This window comes from Berghia stephanieae, chromosome 1 (genome assembly GCF_034508935.2).
Source record: "Berghia stephanieae isolate SIO BIC M18660-M18661 chromosome 1, UCSD_Bste_1.3, whole genome shotgun sequence".
In the NCBI taxonomy this organism is placed as follows: domain Eukaryota; kingdom Metazoa; phylum Mollusca; class Gastropoda; order Nudibranchia; family Aeolidiidae; genus Berghia; species Berghia stephanieae.
The window spans coordinates 34,948,632-34,970,413 of record NC_088360.1 but is presented as its reverse complement, the minus strand read 5'-3'; the positions used below and the strand labels follow the sequence as shown (position 1 = coordinate 34,970,413).

Below are 21,782 nucleotides of genomic sequence, written 5' to 3'. Positions count from 1 at the left end.
AGGTAAATCACGGACCAGTGTATAATTTCTGATGAAAAGAGTTTGAAACATTTGTTATTAAAAAAAAAAACACTAAAAAAAAACCCAAAACAAACATAAAAAACCAAGTTAAAGAAAAAAAGACCAGAAAAAAAATATATAAAAAGAATGGACAGAAACTGGTCCCAATGATGCACTCTCCTCAATCTGATTCCACATTGGCAATAATGGCGTCTTCTAAAATTTAACTATTGTCGAGTGGTATCGACACTGAAGTACCAGTAATAGTGGCGTTGACCTTTCCGAAAATATCGAAGCCGAGAAGCTGAGCATTGGCATTGTTTATAAGAGAAATTAAGAAAGTGATTTTGGGGAGAGGGGGATAAGAAGTCTTGACTCATTTACCAACACTCAGACCAGGATTGGCCAGGGCAGCTTACAAAGACAGACCGTCTTGCACATAGTGGGTGATGTGGGGAGCGTTTCTCATCAGCCTACACTTTAACCTTATTGTAGTACAGCTCCCCCCCCCCCCCCCCCCCCATTGTACCGCCATTCTCGCATACCGCCTGCTTTTTGCTGTGTAACGGTTTGGTTTCTGTGTAAAAACAATGAAATAATTCGTTATACCGCCATCCGCCAACGCTTGACAGAGTAAAATCCTTATTTAAACATAGAAAATATAGCTCATTATGCCGCCAGCTCAAAACCGTTTGACGTACGTAACACCAATGCCTTGGCACCTGTGCGAGAACACACACCATCGCCTAGACCCACAATGCTGTGTTTCTGTTTGTAGGTGTGTCTTAGTACTACCGGAGACTACGAGAGTCCTATTTTACTACTACTACTACTACTACTACCACTACTACTACTACTACTAATAATAATAAAATAATAATAATACATATAATAATACGAATAATAATAATAATAATAATAATAATAATGAATATATAACAATAACACAACTTCTACTCTACTACAGCTGCTGTTACAACTACTACTATTATTATTTTAATATAATAATAATAATAAGAAGAAGAACAACAACATATTGGGCATCATCGTTTCATAACGTCAATGCATTTATTAGAAGTCTACTACGACAATAAATAATATAGCTTCCCCTGTCCAGCTCTCCTTGTACCGCCATTCACGTTATACCACCAGCTATCTATTGGTCCTGTTCCTGGCGGTATAACAAGGTTTTAGTGTATTTGGTTGAAAGCTGTGTAATATTGATTTTGGGGAATTCCATTACTGGTATCAGTACCAAGAAAAACTGACACGACCCGGGACAGGACATCTTGACTGTATATAATGTATTCATTCTTCTTTTAATAATAATAATAATAATAATAATAATAACGAAGTGGTTATTTGTACTACCACTACAAATAGCGAAAACTACCGCTTTTCACTATTTGTACTCCCAGAACTCTTATGTGTTTAAAGTTGCAAACCACCGCTCCTTTACCTATTTGTAGCTACTCCCAGCACTCTTATGCGTTTTAAGTTGCATTTGTGAGCTTTCAAGGACCAGCCGACCCCAGCCTCCACTTTTCGCGGTCTGTCTTTGAGAAGTGTGAAGCAAAAAAAAATGGCCCTCTCGGTAAACGAGACATTCTCATCTTTTCTCCAATTTGAAAACATTCGAAAATGAGAATAATGTACTTTTTATTAAAAAGTCAACAAAGAAGGTAAGTAAACTAGATACGACAATTTTTTTCCTTAATTAAGTGGCAACTCATTTCTCGTCATTCTCACTCTAACTCTAACTCTATCAACTAAGAAGAGTACACCACCTCAAACATTTGTCAGTTCATATCTTTGCTTGCATGAGGTCTATTTTCATTTTGAAAAGTTCAAAGTAAACAACTAAATGACGCCGATTCAGTGGTGTATTTGGTCTATCTTCATGTGAATAAATATTTTATTATTGACTTTTCCAAAATTCCAATCGGCCATTCATTTGCATGTCGTGATCTATTTTTCTAGGGAGTTTAATAGAAATTCTAAATGTACCTCACACACTTGAAACCAATGTCATATGAAAGAGCTGGCAACACAGATTACAAAACAGTTTGAATTTTGTTTCTATCTTGATTAGAAATGTAGTTACGGCAGTTCAAAGTCTGAAATTTCAGACCGATTTTTACCCCAAAATTACCATTGCAAACTTGTGACCGAAAACGCGTGATGTTAATAAAAAATGGTTAAAACAGTCAATATGGAGTTCTTATCATATATTGTATACCAAAATGTTCGTCTTATCGAGGACAATGCATTTACATTAATAAAGAGGAAGATAAACATTTCAAATTAACACATTATTACATAATATGACGCAAATGTTACATAATCAAAAACTCGGCTAGACGTAAGAAAGAATTTGCTCTATCACTTTTGGATTTATCCCCAATATCTCACTGAAACAATTGCAAATAATTACCCTTTTAGAGAATAAAAAAGGGTTTGAGAGTATTTAAATGAAAAGATATAAACATGTTGTGTATCTATGGCAATTTAATTGCATATAAATCAAATAAAATGGTAGATTGAAAAAGTTCAAATAAATTGAAACAGATTCCCTATTATAATTAGAAGGAAAGTTCTGGCTTTTAATACTTTAAAAAATTCTGCTGAACCACTTTGGGTTTATTGCTATTACATCATTTGAACTGACAATTAATATAATTTTATCCCCCCCCCCCCCTTCTCTCTCAATGTATGGGGGTGTCAAAACTGACAGAACTTCTTACCATAATAATTATTAAGGCTAAGGCCTTTAAAATATGGATACACATGATAAACATATCTAAACATATGGGAAAGAAACTTGATGACTTGATGGCAGAGTAAAATAAAATTAAATTAAAGCAATTGGTATTTTTAAAATATCGATATTATTAATATCGAATTTCACAAAGAGAAGAAATATACAAACTTTTAAAACAAAAACTTTAAAATGCCTATAAATAAAGTTGGAAAGTATGTATTCAAAATAAAAACATAGGAAATAATAGTACTGAAAATATTATGGACTAAATTTAACATAATACATAACTAAATTTAAAATATCGATATGGATATCGATATCGCCCGGCAGCCATGATGAGAAGATAATGTAAACAAGGCATTTCGGCGCAGAGTTAAAAGGTGTCTGCGCATCGATATAGAGCCCTGAAATTTGGCATGAATAAAGTTTAGATGTTATTCTAAAAACAAGCGTTTAAATTTTAAAAACACACGCGGTAAATAAAAAAATAAATGCATTTGAAAATTGCCAAATTTTAACTTCATATAACTTCTGGAAATATTAATGGGATTTTTCCTTAATTGGCACCATTTAAAAGGAAATTGAAAGACGAAAATAATGATACCAAAATATCTGCGATATTCCTCTTTATAACGAAGTTATGCATCTTTAATTGAACCCCCTAAAACGCGAACGGCAATTTCCAGTCACAACTTTCCTATGGGCGAGTTGGGTCAAAATTTGACTGCCACTGCTGCTGCTCACTAAACTGCCTAATTTTTCCTTGATTTCAGCTGTCTCAGCTCTAAACTATACTTTTCTTTCTCAAAATAATTCATTTTCTGTTTGCAATGTATTACAGAGATGTTGATTTACCACATGTAAAAATTTGAAAGTTGTATCTGAAGCTGTTTCTGAATTATACGTGATTATCCATTGGGATGCTGTGCTTTTGTCACATTTTTTCCTATTAATTAGAGATTTTCCACCACATAAACGGTCATAACTTTTTAACCAGTTGAGACAGAGCGATAATTTTTCACTCTAGTTAATGTTTCACTCCCCTTTATTTTTCTACGCTAAATTAATACCCATAGCCACTATTTTGAAAAATTCTTGCAAGTGCCTACTAAGAAGTTAAAGAAGAGGGTTGAACTTGAACCTGAACATGCTCCTTCTTCTTCTTCTTCTTCTACTAATAACTACAACTAGATAGGTACTACTCCTCTCCTGAATGATCGGAACCGTTTAAGAAACTAAATTACGGGTTCCACCGGCGCAGCTCTCTAGACTTCCAGTCCCCCAGTGCCCAGTATGGGCGGGAGACCTTACCCCCGATGTTCCTCGAGCCTCGAGGTAGTTTCACTTTATAATTGTTTTAGCTTTTGAACTGTGGATCTTTTGTCAAACGTTTTATTTTAATTTTTCAAATTTAGTAGCACTTTAAAGGTCTGTGTTAGGTATCGCTCTGCTGTACTGTAACTGTAAGAGCGTAAGAATAACATGGTAAAAGTACTGTAAAAGTATGCTGATGACGGATGAAAATGATATTGACAATGAAATTATAATAAAAGAAGAACAATAGAACTTATAATCAAATCAATAAAGAAGCTTTAAAAAAATGAAATTTAAAAGAAGTAAGAAAAAACTGCCTCAAGAAGTGAAAAAAATTGTCCCTGTTGTTGAGATGTGAAGTGGACATAATCGTGTCTGTTAAGAATTAGAAGAAATGAAAGATGCCACTTTTTATTTTAAATGTAGATTGCACATTAGCAGAACACTAAAAAAAAAAGTAAAGAAAGAAAATCCAATGTGGCAACTTGGTTGCTAGTGAAAAAAGTAAAATTACTCCGCTCAGCATTGCTGCTGGTGTGATGTCTAGTGTTAGTTAGGTGTCACTATATTAGAGTGATATCTTGTTACTTCATATTTTCATTTTAAAACCTGTAGAACAACTTGATTGATTTGTAAATTTCCTTATATGACCATTGTTTTAGTTTTCCGCAGCCATTATAATTCAATTTGAAATATTGAAAGGTACTGGAGAGGAGTCTTAGCGGGTTTTTTTTTTGTCTGTTAGTTTTAGTTATAGGTCATAGTGCAGGTCCAAGTGTTGGAAATGTACAATGTTTTTATTTTTATTTTAAGGTTAGTTGAAGGAATACTTTCCTTAGCTCAAGGAACGTGCAGAAGACCTCCCCTATTTACTACTTACTACTACTACCCAAGTACTAATGCTAGACTACTTCTTCCGCCACCTCACTCCTAAACGGACTGACACCACAGGCAACTGATATTATTCTCTCTCTCTCTCTGAGTGTGTATCTGTCTGTCTATTTCTGCCCATCTCCCCTCTTTTTACTAATTAGTTTGTAGGTGTTTGGCAAATTCTCAAGAACAGCCAAGATATATGCGGCTGTGTGGCACTCACTTCCGGATTGGAAGGTCCTGGGGTCGAGCCTCATCAAGGACTCACATTCTCTCACTGTACTCATGTGTATGATTTCTTATCCGCTAAGAGCGTTGTCTGTCAGAAGAAAAACATCGCCTAACGTTCTACTTGTTACGTGTTGCTGCTAGTCATGGATCCTTTGTAAAGTGCTTTGAGCATGTTTGGTGGATATTGCGGCTTATGAAAGCTCAATTCTTTTTTTAATATTTATATATATAAAAAAGATGCAGGATGATGACGGGCATGCGCTACTTTATGATGTAGTATAAACCATTCCTAATATATGATTTTGCTAAATAGGCCTACACTCAAATTTTACGAGTGTATCTGGTGGCAAATATTAGACACTCGTTGCCACTGTGATTTTGATGAAACTTGGCTTATACACAGATACATGAATTTTCCTAATACGGCTTCAAACATGCGATCTGAACTTCAATTTATAATGAAGTAATTTTTCTCAAATGACAGCTTGATTGAATGTGACAAGATCCTTTTACTTAATACAATTCAATTTAGTGTGGTCTGTAGTTGTTTGCCTAATATTAGAATGCACAGAATTTGAATTTTTATTGACTTTAAATATTGAAAACAACATGCCTTTGGCTTTCCATTTGTGCCATTCAGCTTTTGACCTAGTCCCTGATTTGAGTACCACGTCACAAATTTAAGTTCTTCGAGAAAACTCTCGACTTACTTTCTTATTCTTCTAACGTACTGAACTGTAACACCTTTGTCTCAGTTGGAGAAAATATTGCAATTTTTAACTTAATATTTAGGTGTTTATGTTATGATCTTTTATATATTCCGTATTTTTCAGCTTCCATCATATCACCCTGAGGAAAGTTGGCTAATTTATGACTTTTGTGTCTATGAATGCAAGCAGGGCAAAAAGCAATTGACTTCAAGCAAAGGAGTTCGCCCTAACCAGAGGTAGGAGGTTGTTTTTGGACGGGGGCAGGAGGTGTTTTTTTACTTTTACATATTTAAAAAAAATGAAAATATTATATGCACAAGGTTATAATATTTCAGCATAACTCGGAAGTAAATTATCACCATCAGCTTTTCTATCTTGATTGCCAAGACAATTTTAATAAAGCAATCAAACTGATTCTGAATTTTAAAACATCCAGAGGAAGAGGCAATGTGTGCCTATCTGCAGCTCATTTACAGTCTTCAGTGGGCGGGCTGCACGATGTAATACAGCAAGACAATAGTTCAACTATTACCAGAACAGTTTTAAAAAGTGAAAGACTTGATTTGTTCAAAAAATCTGATTGCGCTGGATTAGTATTATTATTGAATGTCTTATTAAGATTTATTTTCAATTGCTCTATAATCTGCATGTTGAAATCCTTCACAATTGAGGTATGCAAGTGACAACGCTATTAATATTTTATCATACTATGTTGTGGATAATTTTATTATTTTGTAATAAAAAGTTTTTCTTACCATGCAGGACTCTGAAATTAATACTGGCTTCTGAGGGTTACAGGGGCTAATCACAACCATGAAAATCACCCATGCGATAAATTGGTAAGACTCATTCATTTTATACTTATTTTCCATCGACATTTTGTCCCTGCAGTTTTTCGCTGCCGAAAATTTTACACTTGACAGCAATTAATTGCAAATTCTATTTTAGTCGCAATTAGACTCAATTTTTTTTATAAATATGTATTATTTTTTCTTTTCTTGTTACTTTATATTTTCAGTACCTTAATTGTCCCTCCCCCCTCCCACTATTGAGTGTAATATATAGTAATAGATTAGTTAGGTAAATGCACTGTTGACACCAGGACCAAATGTTTAAAGAACAACAGCCATTCCAACTCATATTTTATTACGATACATTCAAGGTGGCGCACTGAGATGGAGAGATGATGACCAGCTTGTGACAAAATTGACTGTTCCAGAATTTGTATTTTTTTTTATTAAAAAAAAAATTTCTTGGAAGGGTTCTGGGCAGAGAGTTCACATTTTTCTATCCCTTATATTTGTTTTCCCTTTCCATGTTGCTCCCTGTCTTTGTTATGGATTAAGATTGCTCATTTTTTTCCTGGTCCTTGCGGGGGTCTTTAGTTGGGAGGCAGACAGTCAAATACAGTACCTTTCTTCTTGAGATGATTTTTTATACTGTAAATCATCTCTCTGTTATGTACTGTTATAGGTTTTGAATATTATTGCATTATGTAAATGTTTTAGCAGGATCCTTTGCTTGTGTCTCGGTGAGACTTTGAGGTAATGTCAAAATTGGTACATCTTTGAGGTGCTCGTGAAATCTACTGTTCCCTATTTATTGAATCAGTCACCATATCATCATCCTTTTTATAGTGTTGTAAGCGCTATTAAGTCCTGTAAGACAATATAAGCAGATCTAGGTGGTGGTATTTTTTTGGGTCTTTTTTTTTTTTTGTCTTTGTTTTTTTTTTTTGTTCCAGATAAGGAATTTTAAGATTTGATGGTTGTCCATAGACTTTTCAAAATAAAATTTGACTTTGACTATGAGTACGATGCAGTTATAAGTGCTTGATTTCTGAGGACTAATTATAAATGGTGACCACTCTATTGCGTTTTTGTATGCCATGAAATGTTAGAAAGACAATGAAGCGACGTTTGTTGGGAATTCTGCAGTCATTCATTTAACCCTTGAATTTGATGAGCGCCTGTTGCATTTTAGTTCATTCAAGTATTTTAGAGTGACAAACACAACTCGTGCATTATGGGTTTATATGCAGATTTTTGTCTTTAAATTGTCAATAAAAAATAAAATGCTTTTTATTGTTTTGTTAGCTGGCAGGTCTGAATTGAATGCTATTGCATACAATTTTGTACTTTTAATCTTTTTTCTTTTTACATTTAGCCATCCTCACTTTATCCGGAGAATCGCCTGCCCCTCGTGAATGAGACAGTGAAGGCTATGGCTAAAACAAAGGTGTCCACAACCCAACTTAGGCAATACATTCAATCAAGCCAAGGATAAAATGTATTGCCTAAAGATGTCGAAGATTTGCAGCGGAGATTGTTCAAGACTGATATTGACAGGACGGACGGTGAGACGGTACAGGAATTACTGAGAGAGATAGAGGAGGAAGGAGGTGTAACAAAGTTCAGTGTGAATGAGGATGGTGGTTTTGAGTATTTGTTTTAAGTAACGGGAAGAATGAAGCGTGATTTGAGTGTTTTTTGTGATGTGTTTGTTATGGATGCAACATACAAAGTAAATCGATATTTGTATCCACTTGTGAATATTATGTGCATAGATGATGAGGGTCATGGCGGGCGAAAGACTGGAAATCCATGACCAACCTGAAACTGACATTGTACCAGTATGACGTGTGACAAATACACAGGAAGGACTGTATCGAATTGTATCTTCAGTGACAAACAGGATCAATAGCTTATTTCAAGTTATGGTAGAACATCAGTTTCTGCAAAGAATCTCCCAGTTGGAACAATTTTTGACTCTTGTCTCTGAAGATAAAGACTTTGACATTGTTGACATGACTGACTTAATACAGACAAATCCCCATTCTAACCCTCTTTCTGACTTTTCAGAGACACCAGACATTGTAAATGCACGTACTGACCAGAGACCACAGACATTATAAATACACACTCTGCCCAGACAGAGACCACAGAAGTTATGGACACACCGACTGACCAGACAGAGACCACAGACGTTATGGACACACAAACTGACCAGACAGAGAGACCAAAGACGTTATGGACACACAGACTGACCAGACAGGGACTCCAGATAACAGAGACATGCGACCATAAAGATGCCCTTGACACGACAGAGACAGTTAGACTGCGAAATTTTTCAAATGTGACTCTACACAGGAAATTTCATACAGAATTCCCTTAATACCTTTACTCATTGTCCATTTGTAAAATTTATTTTCATGTAATAAACCACCAAAAAAGTAAATTTTTAACGTGGGTGGGGGCTGTCACGTTACTGTAGAACGAGCTTAAGTCTCAATGGGATATTAGCTTTAGGCAACCACAAGTTGGTATTTTTCAAACCTGTTGCTATGCTATCTTGTGATGACAACGTCTCTCAGTCGCCAAACGTCACTAGCTATCCTTCACATAATGCAGGGTTGATTGTGTGAAGTACGTTTGGGGCCGGAAGATAGCAAGGCATAGTGCAGGCTACTGTACTGTGTCAGTCCGTGAACGGGTGACCAATTCATAGTACAGAGAAGGCAAATCTGTTACTATATGTCCCAATAAAAATATAACACAGAGAAGGCAGAAACTGTGTTATACAGGTCGGTACAGAATAAAACAAATATAACACAGGAGACCAAACACTGTGTTGTAGAATATCAAAATTTCAAAGGTGGTCGGTCAGTGACGAAATAAAAAGGGACATTATAAGTCGTAATATCACATCCCAATAAAAGAGTGTGACAGTAAAAAGGTGCCCGTTAACAATTGAGTCGGTCAAGTCTCTATCCAGATTCAAAAGGATAGTGCAAAGTCCTGTATGTAAAACAAATTTGAGAAGCATGGTTGTTCTCAATACTTGTTGGGTCGTGATCGGTATAGAGTGAAGTAGTGTTCATGCTACACATCTTCACGAAATATCAGAGCAATGCTGTGTCAAGATTACAGAGGAGCAAGAAGACAAGATTTGTTTGTGTGTCTTTATATGTTACGGAATAGGTACATGTTGGTTGTCAAAACTTTCATTTTTATTTTGACATTTTCTTGATCTTTTAAAATAAAATTATAATTTAATTTAATCAACAGACTTGTTTAATAATTTAAAGATATAGTTTTTTGTGGGGACCTTTTGTAAAATCATTAGTCTGATTGTAGTTGTAAATTTCTTTATATTCTAATGTCATAAAATCAGTGACACCACTGAATTCCTACCAGCGCTTTTACTCACTGAGTCCCTACCACCAGCGCTATTACTCACCCAGTCCCTACCACCTGGGCGGGTTCCTGACCTCCCAATGTGGGCAGGGGGGTTCATACTGTGTCTTCTATCCCCTTATATCTGTTTTCCAACATGCTTTCTGTCTTTGTCTTGGAATGAGATTACTTGGTTTTGTCCTGGTCCTGGCCGGATCCTCTGGCTGAGAGGGAAGCAGTCGAATGTATAGTTAGTTTTGGGAGATGATATTTTTTTCATTGTAAATCATCTCTCTGTTATGTACTGTATTATGTTTTATTTACATATTATATTTGATTTGTTAACATTTGAGTGTATTCCTCTTAGTCGGGACCTGTGCTTGTGTCTGGATGAGACTTTTAGGTGATCTTAAACTAAGTACTTTGATGGTGTGCTCTTGGAATCTACATCTGTTTCCCATTTGAACAAATTCCCCTTTGTCTTACCTTTTCTTGGGTGCTTTAATTGAATTCTCTAACTTTTTACTATCCCATTTCTTCCTTTTTACTGGCGCTGATATGACCTTAATGTGTTGCAAGCGCCGTAAAACCCTCAAAAACAAATAAACACACAAACAGTCCCTACCAGCAGCGCTTTTACTCATTGAGTCATAGAGCTTTTACTCACCGAGTCCCTACCACCAGTGCAATTACTCACCGAGTCCCTTCCACCAGCGCTTTTACTCACTGAGTCATAGAGCTTTTACTCACCGAGTCCCTACCACCAGTGCTATAACTCACGAAGTCCCTACCACCAGCGCTTTTACTCACTGACACTGTCCCTACCACCAGTGCTATTACCGAGTTATAGAGCTTTTACTCACTGAGTCCCTACCACCAGTGCTTTTACTCTTCGAGTCCCTACCACCAGTGCTATTACCGAGTCATAGAGCTTTTACTCACTGAGTCCCTACCACCAGCGCTTCTACTCACTGAGTCATAGAGCTTTTACTCACTGAGTCCCTACGACCAGCGCTTTTACTCACTGAGCCCCTACCACCAGCGCTTTTACTCACCGAGTCCCTACCACCAGCGCTTTTACTCATCGAGTCCCAACGACCAGCGCTTTTACTCATCGAGTCCCAACGACCAGTGCTTTTACTCACTGAGTCCCTACGACCAGCGCTATTACTCACTGAGTCCCTACGACCAGCGCTTTTACTCACTGAGCCCCTACCACCAGCGCTTTTACTCACCGAGTCCCTACCACCAGCGCTTTTACTCATCGAGTCCCAACGACCAGCGCTTTTACTCATCGAGTCCCAACGACCAGTGCTTTTACTCACTGAGTTCCTACGACATGGCTATTACTGAGTCCCTAACACCAGCGCTAATACTATTAGCCACCAAATCCCTACCACCAGGGGGGACAATATAAGCTCAGATTAGACCCCAAAAATTCTTACAGTGATGCAGAAAAAAACAACGAACAGATCTCTTTCAAATTTACACAAAATGTTTCTTACAACAAGATGGATAGGTTTAGCAATAGTCTTGAAAATAAATTTTTCAGAATTTTTTTTTCGATTTCTTAGTGAAAATTTGGTGTGACATGACAGGAAAAAAAATTGATTTAAAAATTCATAAAACTGCTAAATTTTTGTTTAGCCCAAAACCCAACCATCATGATGCAAAACACATCATAAGAAAAATTCTGACCAAATTTGAAGACAATCTGATGGGAAACAATCCAGATGTGAATGTTAGAAAATCAGAGAATGACGCACAATGAAATTTTGAGAAAATGAAAAATTTGTCTTTAATTTGATAATAAAGCTAATTATGCAGACAAAGGCCAACATTCATCAAGTATAACCAATATGGAACAAGAAAACATAAATTGATCAAATTCTGAAAAAAATTATAAACGATTCGCTAACCCATACCTCTAAGAAAAAAAATTGCGAAATAATTTAATATCTGCTGTTATTCACCAAAAAATTACTTTAGTGGTCAAATATGCTTTATAGTTCTAAAATTCTTTAATTATATCTCATGAACTAATAATGTAATGTATAATTTGATGCTAAACACCAAAAATAACAATTAAAAAAAAAAACTTTTTTAAGGGGCAACATAAGCTAAAATTAGACGTAAAACCCTAAAATTTCTAACATAGATGCACCAAAAACTAGCATAAAAATTTCTTTCAAATTTAAACACAATGTTTCTTTCATAAATAGCTATATCATGAAAACTCTTGGAATAATTTTTTTAGAATTTTTATTTGATTTCAACTGAAAATTTAGCGCGGAACAAATGAATTTTAAAATTTATAAAATTGCTAAATTTTAATTTACCCCCAAACACTTACATCATGATGTTTTTTTTTTGTTTGTTTGTTGCTTTAGGTCTCTTCCAACACAATTGAGGTTATATGAGAGACCGCTGAAACAAAAAAACAAGCAATCTAACAAAAATAGTACAAATGTCAATCAAAATCATAACCTAAAGATATCATAAGCTAAATTATAAATAACCAAGAACAAACAGGCAGAGGATTTACAGGAAAAAAATATCCCCTGTCAAAAATACAATCACAAACCAAAGAAGCAGGATAGGCTAGTAAAGAGAAGAAGAAACGACATCACTATCGGATCGTACACCCATGCGAACATCATAGGTATATGATTCAAGGGTGATGCTCCCATCCAACCACCCGCACATCATGATGTAAAACACATCATAGAAAAGATTCTGAATAAATTTGAAGATAATTTAAAGGAAAATGATTGAGGTAGGATTGCTAGAAAATCAGACAAATGACATAAAACAGACATTTGAGAAAGCGCAAGCTTTTTCTATAATTTGACATAAAGTTAAAAGGCTGATTTTGCAGACAACTAAAAGAAATGATCCATCAAACTTTCAAAATATGACCGTAATAGGACAAGAAAACGAAAATTTTGTAGATTGATCTAAGTCTAAAAAAAATTATAATCAGTTCACTAACCCATACCCCTTAGATAAAAAAAAATGCTGTAAAATTGATTTTTTTTACGCCCAGAGATAAAATAATTTTGTGGTCAAATATGATGTCATACCTTATGAATTCATCATTATAATCACAAAACCTAATTATTTACTGTATACAATAGGTTATACAGATGATTTCTAGATATATTAAATGATTTTTCAAAATATGATATGGCACGCTATCCTCATTTTTCATTTTTTTATTCTACTTGAGAGACAAGTCGTATAAAATTAGATATCTAGTCAAGTTGAACTGCAAAATCAATTCTATTTTAGACAATAAAACTTTAAATAGTGCACTAATTCTGAATAAAAAGCAATTTGCTTTCCCAAACCCTTGAAAATCTTACAGAAAAAGTCAACACTACTTGTTTGCCACCACTTTTTTTGTAGTTCCACAAAGAGGGTTGATCCTGCTCTGGATGGAAAAATTGAAATAAAAAAGAGACACATTTCATTAGCAATTTTTGGAAATGGCATTATTGTCATAAAATGCATTTGTCAAAGACATAGCAATTTTTAAAAAATGATCATTATTCACACCAACACACTTGAAATTTCATTGGTTTTACATCCCTAGAACAAAACTCTTGGCAACAAACTATAGTCTGTCGTTAAGTTAATACATTCAGTAGTAATTCAATTCAAATGATGCTTTGCCATTTTCATTTAGAAAAATGAGCATTTATTTATCAATACCAATAAAAAATGTAAAGGCGCAATGGAGATTTGAAAACATTACTAACCATTGTCAAAAAGTGCATGCAGACACTCTGGTCTGCTGGCCCAGATGATGGTTTGCTGATTGATGAGTTTTGCCACAGGCAAAGGTTTGCCTTAACACACCTTGCCAGAATAGCCCTTGAGCCAGCATCTTTATGGATTGTCAGGACACCAGTAACGCCAACAGTGTTCTTTCATGTTAGCTGTCGATGAAAACAAAAAATTAAATTAAATTCACTACAGCGAAATAGGCACATACATGCCAATGCTAAAGTTTATAACAGCAACACTTCGGATGTTGAACGGGACATACCGTCTGTTAGGCGATATTACAATTTCTTCGGACAGAGACAACGCAGTTAACGGCCAAGTACACATTTTACAACTGAGTCCGGTGAGAGAAAGTGAGCAAAGTGCCTTTTCCAAGAGTTCAACTATGCGCCGAGCGAGGCTCGAGCCCAGGACCTTCCGGTCCAAAAGCGAGTGTCATACCACTACGACATAGCCGTACGTAATTTTTAAAAATATAATAAAAATAATCACACTAATATAATTATCTCACATTGTCATCATCATAGGCATTTCAAAACTACTAATAATACTACCACTACAGATATCTTATCATTATAAAATATTACTCTCTCTCTCTCTCTCTCTCTCTCTCTCTCTCTCTCTCCATGAACATAACATACAAAACCCAATTTTCCGATATAAAAAAACAGCCCCCCCCCCCCCCCCCCCAAAAAAAAAAAAAACAGTTTTGAAAAAGTATGGACGATGTGTCGGCCATAATAAAGATAATAACAATAACTGAATGAAAAGTATTTTTTTAAAGGACCCTGAGCCTGGAATGTCGTGAGTACTCGAAACCTCTTGATCGTGATAAAATTAGCAACCTTTTGACTGGGGATCAGGGCCTTCTAAAAATATCTAGTATCTTTTGGTCGCCTCGCTGGGGATCGAACATTGAAACACCTGGTTTTAATCGCCTGACATGGAAGGATGATTTAAATTATTTGGGGGGGGGGGGGGGAATTAGTATTTTAATTTTTTTAAAGCCCTGTTATTGTTATTTTTCACAAAATAAAGTAATAAAGTTAAGTAATTCGCGGTAGCGACAAATGTGTCGTCAGCTGATGCACAATCAACAAACACACAACCCCAAAGCATGTTTAGTTATAAAAATAAGAAATGAATTAAAATGTGCATTTCGTATGCTTACCTTGTAAACTGAGTATTCTGTGACTTGAAAAGAGTGAAGAATTACCAAAGTCCGTCAAAATCAACTTGTAATAATAGTTATAATGTGATTGTGATGAGATGAAGTGGTCACTTTTTGACTTCCATTCCAGATAATTCATTGTATATTGCAGTTCTATCCGTATAAAATGTCATATTTTTAGTAATTACGCAAATTCTATTTTTAGTAAGAGTACAAATAAGCTCTGGCGTTATTTGCAGTGGTAGTACAAATAAGCGTAGCCTAATAATAATAATAATAATAATCTTTATTGTCCAAATAGGCAATTATTGTTTTAGACAAATTATTGTCGGTATCAATGGTTCACAACGTCGATATAACCGTCTTGTGGTAAAATTTAGGTTGATGTGGGCAATTCTGATTTACTAATGTTATATACGTAGCGAAAAAAACCCCAAAAAACCGGACTTTGATGTCATGTCGATATAAGCATGATGTCGATTTAACCGTTGTCGATATATCCACTCTGCACTGTAGTACATTTGCCCTATTGAAGACATTACACAGCTTCTTAATAATAATACTTTTAAAAACCCTTATAAATCATATTTCTGATCATTTCAACTTTCAAGTAACTTTCCAATATTCTGATACAAATCAACATATTGCCTTTTGAGATGATGGGTTGCATATCTTTATAATTACCAAAGCATAAGTCTCTCCTGTCTTCCTGAATCGTGTGTCTTGACAAGTGATAGCTGCTCCAACAAGATGTAGAACGTGGTCAAAATTAGCAATGCTATTTCTGTAGTAGCCGTAACATTTTCTGGGTAACATTAGAGATCAGCATAAAGCAAAGCTATACTATGTATTTTAGAATTCACCTTTAAGGATACACCCAATATTGTTTTCTCTTCCCTGTTTTCGAAGTATTAAGGCACAGGCACATGCAACCTCAATTTCATTCAGCTTGAGAACGCGTTCTAGGCCTGGTGTGCAAGTAAACTGCTTAGTATGACTACAGCAGTCTTGTCCTAGTGCGGTACCGTGGGATGGGACAAGTTTGTCTTCGGTTAAAACTTCCATAGTGTGGTAGAGACCTAACAACAGATTAAGTAAATTTGACATTCAAACTCTTCAAAAAAGTAATCTTTAAGACAACAGCTAGGTACAAGTTCAAAGTATAATATTTTTTCTTTAAAGCACAACCTCTTATTTTCCAATTACGAATTACGTGTGTTTTTTCTCACAATGAAGTGAACATTGTTTCGATAACATGAACAATTTCGTCTGTCAACGAAGCGCTGTTTCTTTGTAGTAATCTGCATGCAAAATATTGGAACAAATATATTACATTTGATTATATAATGCTGCATTGCCAACATTAAGATATGTAGGCAGTACATGTTGAAACAATATGTAGATGATGGTTTCATACTCCTTGTTTTTTTTTTAAATAGCACTTTCTGTTATGGTCTCCTTTTGTTCGTCTTGTGGTATGCAGCGCGCCGTCGCACGCACATTTTGGTTGCGTGGGGAGATAGGATAAAACTAGTGGCTCACCTTGCTTCAACGTCATTCGCCTCCCGATTCACGTTGAGAGCGCTTCAATTAAATAAAATTATTAGTAAAATTTAATAGTGTGTTATTTCTATTTCTTTATTTGACAGGAATGTTGAACTTTTATTATTAGCATTGTCATAAGCATTACTTTTGTTATTATTATTATTATTATTATTATTATTATTATTATTATTATTATTGTTATCATTGGCATCGTGATTTCTTATTGTTTCATATCATTTCCATGGATTGTTAATGCCTTTGTGTAATGACAGTAAATTGAATACGTGCATGTATAACTTCTATCCGCCATGAGGAAAATACTTAGTATACTTAGAGTGCCAGTAATAATCTGTTTATGACTACAAACTTACCATGATCTTTATTATTGGTGATTTGTAAATAATATCGGCCTACTCTTGTATCTATCTATCTTTATATTTATATGAATAATTTCAACACTGTAAAATATTGAGGATGTAATGACAATTTTTTTAATCCACATCTCTTGTACAAATTATATCCATATAAGTCATTGGCACTCTTTAGTCAACAAAAAGGTTGTATTAGTATTAATAATTAAACATTTGCTGGATATGAGGAGTGAGCACCATTTGAGAAAGGAACAAAGACTGTAAAGGCACAACTGAAACTGTTATAAACACAACCACTTTTCATCGCAGTGGACAGGTAAATTTTGATTAATTTGCCAAGGCCCACTGAGGGGGGGGGGGGGGGGGGGCAATGAATGTTAATATTTTAGATTGTATAAAATGCCGCTGAACAACAACAAAAAAAAAAAAAAAATACAACAATAACATTACTTGCTCAAATGACGAGGAGATGTTACCTGGACAACAGAGATAAGGTAGTTTTGATTTAAACAGATGTTCAGAATAAAAAGTAGATAGCAGCAACAACAAAAAAACCCAGAAAAAAACACTTGCTCAAGTGACGAGATGTTACCCGAACAATATAAGCAAACTTAACATCATAAATCTAAATAATAAATAAATTGCAAATTATTGAATGTTTTTGATGCTGCTTGGTAAGGACCAGTATATATCCACTGCCCAGGGTTTGATATAACTAATTTAAATCACCAAAATGAATCGTAAAGCGATTAAATGAAGGCTTAAAGCTCTTGAAATAGGATTCATATACTCTTGCTTTTGGAAATTGGGAACAAGTTCTCTATTACACGATGACTTAGTGTCTAACTTAGTGAGGGCTCAATTTCAGAATTCCAGACACAGAGATGAAAACCCTATTTCACACCCGTCAGACATTTAAAATGTAATCTATAATTATGACACAGAAACATTTTCTTTTCTTTTTTGGTCACCTACATTGTTTTGGCTATGGCAGGAAATTGATGATAACAGATATTTCGCTCACCATGAACGTTTGCTATTTTCTCAGTAATGATTGTATTTCTACCACTGAAAGCCTAGTTTTATGTTTCTTACAGGGAATGGTTCTAAAAAAGTAAGGAGTATAATGTGATATTTAGTGTGGGTGCTAAATAGCAGGGTAATACTTGTATCTAGATTTTGCTCAAAGAATAAAAAAGAAAAAGAAATTTGCATATCAATTAGTTATGTTGTAAATATTTGTAAATGATTGAAAACATTCAAATTATTTAAAATGTCAAACACTTTCATATTATTAAAAATTTTATAGGTTACACGAGAAAAAAAATAGTTTTATAAATAAATCAATAAAAAGCAATGTAGAATATCACACTATCACCAGAACAGGATATGTTTTGACTAGGTAAGCGTATAGAAGTACAGGTTCAGTGAGAAGGAATTTCTTTTTCTTTTTTTCCAAGTCATTACATAGACTAGCTGAAACTTATAACAGTTTTCTTTTTCAAATCTAACATTAAAATTGAAAAGTAATGGTAAAGGCAAATCAAACATGAATATGGATCTTAAGGAAGGAAATGAGTATTATACCATATTAAAGGCGAATATATGAGCCATCCGTCATTAAATTGAAAAGCTGGCCATTAGTATGTTTATTCAATAGTGGAGAATAGAATGTTGTGCTTTTGCAGACGATCCACAAGAGTCGTGCCCTCATAAATTGCACCAGGTGGGTAAACTCCTCCATCCCTGAATTGGAAATAGTGCAAGCATATGAATTAAGTCATAAAAAAAAAAGCAAAAGAACATCATAATATAACCAAAATATAATAATACTCACAGCTCTTTTTACTTATCGTATTAGGTTAACCATAGAGAGACACCTATATAGAAATAATTGTATAACCAAGGCCTTTAAAAGAGAAGGATCTAGGGCATGTACCATTGTATTTTTGATGACATAAGAAAACAAAAACAGAAATTCCTTAGTCTTACTTGTGGAAAATTCTGTCTTTTTCTTTCAACAAAATGACAGCACATTGCACCATACAGATTGGAGTCAAAGCATATGCCGGCTCTGAAAATGATGATAAGTATTTGAATGAGATTGAATTTAGTTCTGTATTTACCAAAAGTGGTAGTAGCGGTTTATCTTTTCTATTGATAGAAAAGGACATGACGCCCTTCGAAGCTAGGACTTTGAGTTATTGTAATGTAAAGCCACAGTTGAACTAGTTCTAGCTACCCAATCAACATTTGACTGAAAAGAGGCCTTAAAAAATACAAGAATTATACTGCAAACTACATTTACAATAGTACAAAGAAACCGCTGGGCCCCGACTTTACATTGGCAACCGATCATAATATAAACCAAACTTTTGTTTATGTCTTGTGAGCATCCACATTTGAAACAATGCTAGAAAATTACGGATAAAGTACAATGATAAGAAAATGGCAAGACAGATAGTTCGGGAAAGTTTATACTTATACTGATGGGATTCCAACCTGTCCAATGTACTGCCTTTCCTTACTTGAAAGAGTATAACCTCATTACTATTTTTTAACTTATGAACATAATACTATGCGTCCATTATCAATAACCCTTTACCTTTAAGATTTATACAGTTCACTCCGATTAATCGCACATTCCGCTTATATGATACACATTCCCGAAAAACGGAATTTTTGCTATATAATCACTCCGCTTATCACACACATTCTCCGCTTAATTGCTACACCTTGATTCCATCTTGATTGGAGAAAAATATCTTTAAAATACACAAAAAAGTAATGATTCAATCGATTCATTACAATGGACAACAATAACGTACGCATCAGCGGTGAACTGTTATTTCAGGAGCTACTGGACTCCGTTCAGCCACAGAAAAGACAACGTCAAGATAATGTTGATGAGGATGAGTCATCAGAGTGTGACACACCACCCTTGATAAACACTGAAAAACTTGACATGCTGGGCAAACTACAACGCTTTATTCAAGAAGAATGCTTGATATGATCCACCAACATTGGCGAGAATGGAGACAAGGGTTTATAAACAGCTAGCACAGAATAGAAAGTGATCAACACTTCACGATTACTAGATGCTTTTTTTTTTTTTAGCTTCTCCGCTTAATCGACACACTAACTCGAACTCCTGAGGGTGTGCGATTAAGCGGAGTCGACTGTATTTAACACTATATAATATGGCATACAAAAGTTGAAAAATTAAGTTAACACAGTAATAATTTGAATATTCACGGGCTGCACTGTGGCTGATGCCTGGGTTATTCCAGGCTTCTCTTGGAATTGGAATAATTTATTCAATAAACCCTAGAGACAAATTTACCCTATGTTATTTAAATATAAAGTAAAAAGACTGCCCTGTTCTGAGAAATTAACATATATCATTTATGAAGACATACGAGGAAGTTGGACCAGCTTGAGTCAGAAGTTACTCATTTTTCTCCAAAGCATACAGCCATTCACTGTTTGGAGTAAATTTACATATTTAAGATCTACAACATTAAAAGAAAAAAATATTGTCACGAGAAACATAATTTGTAAATAGAAATCACCATAATCAATGATTGGCAAAAAATAAAAATTATGAGTATGAGAGCAAGATTTGCAAAAAAACAGGACAATACAAACAGAAGTGCCCACCTGGTCCAACCAATTTGGTAATGATCGTCTTATCTGGTTTCTTGTTAACTCTATCTTTGATGGTCTCTTTGTAACCATGAGCAACGAATGTCATGGAGAATGTAGTGCCTTCAATCTGGAACAGTATAAAAGAAACAAGTGGCTTCTTAGCGGTATTCGTTTGATAAAGGTATTGTTATGGTGGACAAAATACACGGAATAGAAATAATTTGGAAACTAAGAAATATAAATAGTAGTACGTGTTATAAAATCATAACTGCCTGATTATATTTCAATCAGTAAAGTGTAAAAAAAAATTCTTAATGATTCACACCCACCCCCCTGATCCTGTTACTAAAATTGTTATTATAACTTTTTCCTAGCTTCTCAAATGTCTCTTTATTTAGCAAAATTTAAAATAAAGTTTTGTTACAACATTACTGCTACCACCACTAGCAACAACAACAACAATAATAATAATAATAATAATGTTTTTTTTTTTTTGTTTTAGGAACTTTACAGCACTAACGGCATTATTAGGTAATTTCGGTACCAGAATAAGGAAGCCAGATGATTTACAATGAAAAAAAATATCTCTACAAAAAGGTTGTAAACATTTGACTGTATCCCTCCCAGCTTAGGATGCCCGCCAGGACTATGAAGAAAATAGCAATCTCAATCCAGAACAAGTTAAGAGAAAACAGATATACATATACAGTAAAATTACTTTAAACCGAAAGAAGCTAAACCGAAAAATACCTTAAACCGCAAAGAATTTAATAAATTGTACTAGTTTCTTCATTATCTTTGTACTAATTCTTACGATGAACCGAAATACTTCTAAGCAGGACTTTCTTTAAACCGAAACAACTTGAGAGCACCTTCCCTTTTTCTCTCTCTATTTTTCTTTAAAAGTTGGGGAAGGAGGCCACACGTAATAATGCCCGGCGATATTAAACAAAGAGCGTAAGTATAAGATGAGGGTGATGGGTGGTGGGGGTTAGGTAAACACTTCAATCACTGCCTAGGACTTCATATACTCTATAGATGTCACTGATCACTGCACTTGGGCTTGGCCAACACCACAATCGCACAGACTGGAAAAGGAAGACAGCGGGTGACTGGCAGGCGAAAAATGAGGAAAGAGGGGGAGTTGGGGTGTAGAATCACGCAAACGAGATATTCTCGCTCGTGTGTTGATGC

At 34.9% G+C, this 21,782-nt stretch overlaps 1 protein-coding gene and 2 long non-coding RNA genes across 9 annotated transcripts in view; 1 reads left to right on the top strand and 2 right to left on the bottom strand.

Annotated features, from left to right (window-relative positions):
• Positions 1–1,500: 1,500 nt before the first annotated feature.
• Positions 1,501–9,949, top strand: LOC144972829 (uncharacterized). Of its 2 annotated transcripts, none has more exons than XR_013645438.1 (4): positions 1,501–1,682; positions 6,013–6,125; positions 6,652–6,728; positions 8,056–9,949. It is a non-coding gene; the product is annotated as an uncharacterized LOC144972829 (long non-coding RNA). The 2 variants fall into 2 exon arrangements; XR_013645439.1 differs by lacking the exon at positions 1,501–1,682 and adding an exon at positions 4,588–4,777 and having other exon boundaries at positions 8,056–8,640.
• A 1,883-nt stretch (positions 9,950–11,832) lies between these two features.
• LOC144972822 (uncharacterized) lies at positions 11,833–16,612 on the bottom strand. Its single transcript, XR_013645437.1, has 3 exons — positions 15,025–16,612; positions 13,826–14,005; positions 11,833–13,497 (listed from the first exon to the last, which is right to left on the bottom strand). It is a non-coding gene; the product is annotated as an uncharacterized LOC144972822 (long non-coding RNA).
• A 425-nt stretch (positions 16,613–17,037) lies between these two features.
• The window catches only part of LOC144972795 (saccharopine dehydrogenase-like oxidoreductase), a 50,474-nt gene continuing 45,729 nt past the window's right edge, over positions 17,038–21,782 (bottom strand). For 5 of the 6 annotated variants that reach the window (XM_078914468.1, XM_078914445.1, XM_078914481.1 and 2 more), the window contains 3 exons: positions 20,601–20,715; positions 18,933–19,014; positions 17,038–18,686 (listed from right to left, as the gene is read on the bottom strand). In XM_078914468.1, coding sequence (XP_078770594.1) covers positions 18,590–18,686; positions 18,933–19,014; positions 20,601–20,715 — 294 coding nt within the window. In that variant the 3' untranslated portion in view covers positions 17,038–18,589. The remainder of the gene's footprint in view (positions 18,687–18,932; positions 19,015–20,600; positions 20,716–21,782) is intronic. The other variant, XR_013645433.1, reaches the window with a different exon arrangement.